This window comes from Lygodium microphyllum, chromosome 12, assembly GCF_053477565.2.
Source record: "Lygodium microphyllum isolate KBCC chromosome 12, Lygodium_microphyllum_v1.1.10, whole genome shotgun sequence".
Lineage (NCBI taxonomy): Eukaryota > Viridiplantae > Streptophyta > Polypodiopsida > Schizaeales > Lygodiaceae > Lygodium > Lygodium microphyllum.
This window is the reverse complement of record NC_141146.1, coordinates 152383923-152392165: the sequence shown is the minus strand read 5'-3', so window position 1 is coordinate 152392165 and position 8243 is coordinate 152383923. Positions and strand designations below refer to the sequence as shown.

At 36.9% G+C, this 8243-nt stretch overlaps 1 protein-coding gene across 3 annotated transcripts in view; it reads right to left on the bottom strand.

Annotated features, from left to right (window-relative positions):
- Nucleotides 1-4640: 4640 nt before the first annotated feature.
- Nucleotides 4641-8243, bottom strand: part of LOC148028454 (L-Aspartase-like family protein) — a 33277-nt gene continuing 29674 nt past the window's right edge. Inside the window, exons 5-9 of one of the 3 annotated variants that reach the window (XR_015692730.1) lie at nucleotides 7483-7774; nucleotides 6098-6262; nucleotides 5725-5972; nucleotides 5503-5583; nucleotides 4641-5392 (exon numbers count right to left, since the gene is read on the bottom strand). Coding sequence is in view for 1 of the 3 variants with exons in the window: in XM_087690255.1 (XP_087546381.1) it covers nucleotides 5721-5972; nucleotides 6098-6262; nucleotides 7483-7774 (709 nt within the window). In the remaining 2 variants the exon portion in view is untranslated. Of the gene's footprint in view, nucleotides 5393-5502; nucleotides 5584-5720; nucleotides 5973-6097; nucleotides 6263-7482; nucleotides 7775-8243 lie in introns of those variants that run through there. The other 2 variants (XR_015692729.1, XM_087690255.1) reach the window with 2 other exon arrangements.

Below are 8243 nucleotides of genomic sequence, written 5' to 3'. Positions count from 1 at the left end.
ATATGGGATGGAAAGCATTGTAATGGAGATAGAAGAGCATACATATTCCTTCTAAAATAGTTCTAAATAGCCATACTATTTTAGAGCCAATTACATACAATGGAGTATCTTATGCCTTATACTTTAAAGAATTTTTTGAAGAGCATGTTATCCTTCCCTGGGAATTCATACGTTGCTACTTGAAATAATCATGCATCCAATTAATGCAAGGGAAGGGTAGATAATACCATAATATGGACTCTAACCCAAGCGGGAGAGAACTCTTTCATGCACTCAATTGACTACTCAATGATCTTAGAGGTGGTTTCCCACCTCATCTATTTTTGCTCCAAGTAAATATGTGCATCATGCTACTTACGAACCTGAATATAGCAAAAGCATCACATGAAGTGCCCCTTCATTGTTCCTTAAAGAATCCTCAAGTAGTTACTAGTAAAACTCATGGTTGTATAAGCAACATTGTCCAATCCCCTTTTGGAAACAAATAATTTAGCTAGTCATGGGGATTTTGACACTACTTTACAAAGGAAATATCAAATAAGTCACCCTAATGCATCCTTCTAATGCCCATCCAAAATGGTCACTTTTTAGTAGTCAATCAAGAATGAGAATATTGTCCAAGGAGAGTGTTAAACCACTAGGAGAAAACTACCTACTCCCTTTGTTGCAGCAGTTACACTCTATTCCCTTAAAATAATGTTGGTTTGGATACTATCCTAAACAAAGGTCACAATCTAGCAGCTCTTCCTAATAGCTTCTTTGGGAATCTACCCAATTTATCGAGTCCATCTATCCATAGGATTTTGTCTCATCAAGATTGGATTCTCCCACTTTTCATGCACTCACCTAAGAATTCTTTAGTTACCTAAGTAATACATGCAACCATGATGTCCAACACATAAAAGTAACTTCCTTAATTATTATATTACACTAGGTTCCCTTATCATACAACTATAGTAAAAAAGAAGATAATTTTTATTGAGAAGTAGTGACAATGTCTCAATCCCACAAGAGTAGCAAAACTATCCATGCCTAGAATGGAACCTACCAACCATGCAAGGTTAGGCCATGCATAATTGCACTTTCATCCTAGGATACATGGATATTTATTATTTATGATCTTGTTGAGCTTGCCTACACCTTAAGAACCACCCTACACCATGGCAAGACTACTTTGTCCCTTGCCATGGTGTAGTCTCTTATTCTCTTATTCTCTCACAACACAACACATGTTCATGAAACATTGGTTTAGGGTAGCCAAAGATCTCATCCTCTATTCCTGTTCTCTCATTTGGTTGTCACTAATACAAATTCAAGGGCCAATTTCATGTGTCACAACAACCATAATCAAATGCAATCATATTGCAATCAATCCTTTAATGCGACCTTTTCTTAGCCTTTTCACAACTAGAAGGATGCAATAGTATTGTAATCTAATTGAGCCATTTCTATATGTATTCACTTTCCTTTATTCCCTTCATGAGTACTAGACCATGCTATATGGGGGTGCCTTTGTTTGGGTACCATCGTTAATTTTGGTCTTAAAAAACTCATTCGTGGTCGTCTTTAAAAATATAGAACATATGATGATTGAGAAGAAGAAGAAAATCACTTCCACTCAAAGCAAGTCATTGAACCAAAAAAAGGGGTAATGGAGGGAAGCATGTGGGCGGTTGGCAAGGGGGGCAAGGGGTGTGAGCTTGAGTACTTTTTTAAGAATAGAGAGTCTCAAATTAGCACATGCTTATCCTTGCATTGCCCACATCTGAGTTCCTAACTCCTTGCTTTACCCACATTAAAAGCATGGGGATTTATTATTACTCTCCTATTTTATTATCCCATCCTTATTTTGTTACTTGAATGATCTAGTTCTCTTCTTATTTGATTTTTTTGCTTCTAGATGCCTGTAGCAAGTAATCACAGTCAAATCACAATGATGTAAAGTTCTTAAGCACTAAAAATTTTAAGCTACTTGTGATTTCACAATTTCTTTCTTTTGATTTGGGGGGAGGCAATTAATTTTGAGTTGATCGTGGTTTGAAATTAATTTCTCTTGATTCTTTGGTTTTGATCTTCTTAAATAAGACTCTTTTTAGCATATTTAACCTTAGCTTTGTGTCAATTTAGTAGTGCCAACATAGCAAAATAGTCCTCTATTACCTCAACCCAAGCTTCTATATCTTGCTCTATCTTAGTTACTTCACTATTGAAGTTTACTAGCCAAACTTACTTCGAAAGGAACTTATTTTCTTATAGTTTTGCATGTTTATAGCTTCTTATTATTCCAAACAGAAAAGTAATACAAGCTTGTAGAACTGATAGTTGGCTAGATTTCTAACCATTTCTACACATGAATTTCTTTAAGGGATACAATTTCATATTCTTAGGGGATCTGTAAATTTTCTAATGCTCTATACTTAGTTGGCAACATTGTTATCCTCTTAAGGTATATGCATTACTTGAGCACCCATAAATAACTATCAAATCTTGGGTATGACACACCACTTGGCATTAAACTTATAAAGTGTGCTTAATTTAAGTTCTTCAAACCATTTCAATATATTAATCCTCATTGCAAGATCATTGAATTGGCTCACATCTAAGAAAAAATAGGTATCTCCCTTCCCCAATTTATATCGAAACCATCACTCTTTTGATGATAAGGTGTAGTGGTGTCATCATTTCTAACATGGTCATGACATTATTTCTAAACTTCACAATCAAGAATCAACATGTCTTGTCATGCATGATCTCAAAATCAATTATATGCAATAAATATCATCAATCACTTGCCATAAAATACTAATAGTTAGGATGTATAGGATTCTTAATTCTTTCCCAAATCACTTTAGCTACTTCTACCTCTTTCCTAAACTAGGTCTTTTCTAAACTATCATTTCTCAAATTCTACAATTTTAATCTTAATAGACATAATGGTAACAAGATTCTATTCCTTTTCCAATAATACATGCAAGAAAATGCCAATGACTAACAAGAATGATTTCTCAAGGGCTTACTTTATAGAAACTATTTTTGTTCACCATATTTTTCCTCTATAGATATATTCTTGTAAGCTAGTGGCTCTTGTAAAGGATGGTAGATAATATACTTTTCTCTATGTATATCTTCTCTGTAAGTATGTTCTCATAAGTTGGAGGCTCATGCAAAGGATGATAGATAAGAAGGATTTGAGACACCTTTGTAGACCCATAAGGTTTGGAATATTGGTTCATTATGGAACTTTATAATTGAGATGGAAGGTCCTTACAGAGCTAAATAATAAATAGACTAACAACTTCAAGTCTTTTTTCTCATCAAATTCATCAAAGATCCTAATTGGGATACTATATTTTAGCATATATACCATGTTTGAGCTACAAATTATACAATACCCATCCTTTTGACATAGGTGGACAAATGTGTGTTACATCAATTCCTTGAATTGATAAATTAATGAATTACAGGCCACTCAATAAACTAGGGGAAGAACCTCCACAAGTTATGCAATCATTTCTTTATTTAGCTTCATTAGGATAAACAACTTTTCTAGACATATGTTAAAGAGTTCTCCATATTGATGTCTCTTGTCACTCACTAAACCATTTGACCCAATCCATCCTTTTTGGATGACAATTAATGATAAAAAATATTTTTCATTTCCCTAACAATAGACATGTTTTACCTTTGATTGACAACATAATGATGTATGTGGTGCATGTAAACCATGTTTGATTATGTGCACAAAATATGCAATTTTCATGACTCGTTACCAAAAGGTTTGCACAAGAAAAGCAAGGTTTTCATGAGATATCGTAAAATTAACATGAAAGATAAGTAGTTTAGTGATCATGCACCATCATATCAAGAACATCACCACACCAAGCAAAGCATACACAGCATGCAAAGCATTGCCCCTTCACAAGAGCTGACTTTGACCTTTTTTCTTTCTTTTTTTCCTTTTTTAAGTAGCTGCACCTTTACCTTTATTCACCAAAAATTCAAAGCAAGCAAGATGTATGCTCACAAGCTTCACAAGACTACAAACTAGCACACAAGCTAGTCAGCTAGCCTACCTAAAGCTCAAATATGTTGGAGATTAGATATAACTCCTTGCACCCACGTGCACCTATACAAGAGAGTTAAGATCATTTTATTCAAATTTGACATTTAAGCATCTCTCTAGCATTGAATCTAACGACAAACTGATTTCTTTTTGTGAAGCTACTTACATTGAATTTTTTAACACTTGACGAATTTAAATCTCAATAGAAAATCATCCACAAAGTGTCATCATAATGGATTGTGGATAGCTAATAAAGTCGTGTATACCTCTCCTTGCATTTTAATTTCTGGGAAGATTATGATGTCCTACGATGTACTCATCAAACTTGATGATTATAGCCATGAAGTTTACACATTTTTCTATGCCCGCTAAGTCCTCTCGCATCAAAATGTCATGTAGATGACAAGTAGATGACAAGCTATAAGGGATTTGCTCATATTCATTGAATCAAGGCTTAAGCAGACACAAACATCTTTTTTTCTGCACAAGGCTAGAAGTAAGGCAAGGCTTAAGCAGGCACAAAAGTCATTTTCAGGGTACAAGGCTAGAAGTAAGACAACACAATGAAAAGAGTAGGTCAACTATAACTTGAATGCTATTTAGATCACTTATACTTATTGATTGGTTTCAGAACAAGCTATGAAGTCAAAATAGCTTGGAAACCATATCATTAGGCAAACCCCAAATATGTTGTATAGAAACCTCCAAGAGCAGTCATGCACAAGCACACAAAGAGCAGTTCGTGCTCAGGTGCACAAAGCCACATTATCAAGGTTGCCAAGTGTGCACACTCCTTGCTCCATCTGCAACCACACTTATCCTCCACACTTACAACTTTGTCCACCAAGCACATTGCCTTCGTGGTGTAAAGATGGAACATGAGATGCCCTTTAAACCCCATATAATGCTATTTTTTTCTACCCCAATGGTTCTCCATCTTATCATGGCCCTCCAACATTCCTTGCATGTACATGCATAGACCTTGCCATTTGAAGATTTACCAACATCTTCAAAACTAGCACTCTCTATATTTCACTGGTCATAATGTAGGCTATAATCCAAGTTCAAACTGTTGGGTCTCTCCACCCTTTCAAAACCCAAAATGGAGAAATGGCCTCTTGATCCTAATCCTGTTTCTCTAACCAAAGTCAAAAAGAGTGAGTTCTCTGATGGTCTGAGCATGTCGTCTGCAACTCAGCCATCCCATCTGAGCACAAAAGAAGTCGGCATCACCATTTTATTACATGCACATCATGGTATGACAGCTGTCTCAAAGTTTTCCTTGCTCAATAATGCTCCACGCTCCAGCTGGAACAATAATCCACCCCTCTATAAGCACAATTACATTGTATAAAGGATTTTGCTAAACAAAGTCTGCTTGAAAGTGAACATCAACCAACCAAAAACATGGGAGTCCAAAACGTAGGTTAACTGCATACCTTGAAAGTAATGCACTAGCCAGTCCCATGTGATCTTGAATGATGAGACAACTTGCATATTGTCAAGAGTTGCTTCAAGAACTAAGGCATAAACATGAGATTGGTAATGCTCCCCTTTTTGTCAGAAAAAATGGTAATGCTCCCTCATTTCAATTGAATATATTTATAGCAACACATACCACTAAGTGTTGAAAATTTCACAATCAATCAATGAAGGCTCACCTCGTCATGCCCAATTTTTCTTGCCAAAAGTTGAGCTGCTCAATTACGCAAGCCATGCCTGTAGAGCCATAAGATTGGAACTTTTTAACTGCATTTTCAGCACCTAAAAACGAATAGACATCCTCATCAAAGACCGGGCTGATAGAGCGAAGCTCCTCCAAGGACAAGCCTGAAAGGTCACATCCTCTGGAGAGTGCCAAGGCCACTGACTTTCCTACGATATCATGAGATGTGCGGAAAGGAATTTTCTGTGCACACAATGAGCCAGAATTAATGATTGAAGAGAGTGGCAAAGAGCATTGGCTAGTAAGTACAGAAATGAAAGCTTGTATAGCTTCGAAGCCAGAGCAGATGAAAGTTGCAGAAAATCTACCTTACATACAAGATAATCAGCCATGGTGGTTGCATCAAGATGACCTGCAGGAAGGGAGGTTCTTATGCGCTCCTTGTTGAATGATATATTGTAAGCAAACTCTGTTGATACCTCCAACATAGCCCATACTGTCTCCACACTGTCAAACAGTGGTTCCTTATCTTCCTGCAAGGACCATCAAAAGACTTGAACCACAGAACTAATGTGCTCATTAATTCAAATAATCAAAAACACTCAAAACTTCACAATCTCCAAAATTCAATCTTTACACAGCATCCCAGTTACAAGCACCACAAGCCAGTGCAAGACAAACATTCAGAAAGAAAGTTTGCTTGCACCAGTACCTCCAAAGTGACCTCCTTCAACCGGCAAGAACAATAACCAAATATTCAACTTCTGCTATTTATTCAAGACATGCAATTGGTCAATAAAGTAACCATAAGAAATGTGGGTGCAGGTCCTGTGGTTGATGAATTTACAAAGGTCTATTCTTTGGGTGATCTTTACTCGGGTTATGATCAGTTTCAGCTTGCAATTGAAAGCAGGGATATCACAACCATGAAGACTCCCTTGGGGTTAGTATGGATGTGTACTCTCCCACAGGGAGCAACAAACTCAATGACACACATGACAAATGCTATGAATAGGGTACTCAGGGATTTTATACCACAATTGTCTATGTAACTTAACTCGAACATGAACAATGTAGTTGGCTGGCAGAGGCTCAACAATATTCCAGACTTGAAATAGGCCCAAGTAAGGAGCCAGAATCACTGAACTCAGGCTCAAGTTACAAGCTGGCATTGTTTATCCAAAGCCAGACTCAGTTATGACCTGCAATAAGCCCCAAGCTCAGGCTGCAAGTTGAGATATCCCAGGCTCAGGGAACAAGACGTAATAAGCTTGCTCAGGTTTTTATGTTGGATCAGCACTAGAGTTCCTCAACTGAAAACATGAGTGTTTCCACTTGGCACACTTACTCTACAGTTTTTACTCCCTAGCCGAAGGATCTGATGCAAAAGATATGGACAGAAGACAAAAGCTGAGCAGTACTTTCCTTTGGCTGCATCAGTTTTTGCTTTGGCATATCTAACAAGAAACTTCAAGCTACAAACACTTACATACAACTGAGCTATGTATGTAACATGTCAAGCACTAAGGCTTGCTGCTCCCAGCCCAAAACACTTGTTTCAGCATTAGGGAATGATGTGGATGACCAAACTTTATTCTCTAGATAGTAGTCACAGTGCACACCAGCAGGAAACCAAAACACACGAGCTTCTACTATAAGGCATGATGCCTGATACTTTGAAACATCCATAAACCCAAGTCCTTCAAAACAAATAGACACACTGACAGGAGAAGGAGAAGTATTAAATAACTACCTGCAGATCACGATTGTATGCTTGTGGCAATCCTTTGCAAAGCACAAGAAGGGTTGTCAGATTTCCAACAACACGTGCAGATTTGCCGCGTACTAATTCCATTGGGTCTGGATTTTTCTTCTGAGGCATTATGCTACTCCCAGTCGAAACAGCATCATTCGGTGTTAGGAATCCAAATTCTTCAGTGGCCCAAAGAACCCACTCTTCTGCAAGTCGTGACAAATGTATTGCAAGTATGGAATTGGCTGACAGAAACTCCAATAGAAAATCACGGTCTGACACAGCATCAATACTGCATATTACGCAAAATGTAATGCTAGTTGAGAATCATAGACGTTACCCAGCAATTAAATTAAGCTTAAATTATTCCAATATAAAACACAAGAATTTTGGTTCTCAAAAGATCAGCTTAAAGTTCTTGAACCCTCCTGACAAGCATCCAGATTTTTCAAACTCACCTGAAACAAGAAGTGCATGCAAACAAAGACCAGTGTTGTATTGTGTGTTTAATACATGAGGACATTATAGAAGACCTACTGTACATCTTATTTTTTGCAAGGGCAATTTTTATTAAAAAATAAAACAATCTAAGGTTTCTCATGGGTCCATGGCGATACTACATGTTTTGTCCTTTTCAGCATATCTTTACCTGAAATCATGGCTCTACTCATAGTTGATATAAAATAGAAATGCACTTAACTATTCAATTTGTTTAGAACCCCTAGTAGAACATTTCTAGATTTTAATCAAACAGTCAAACA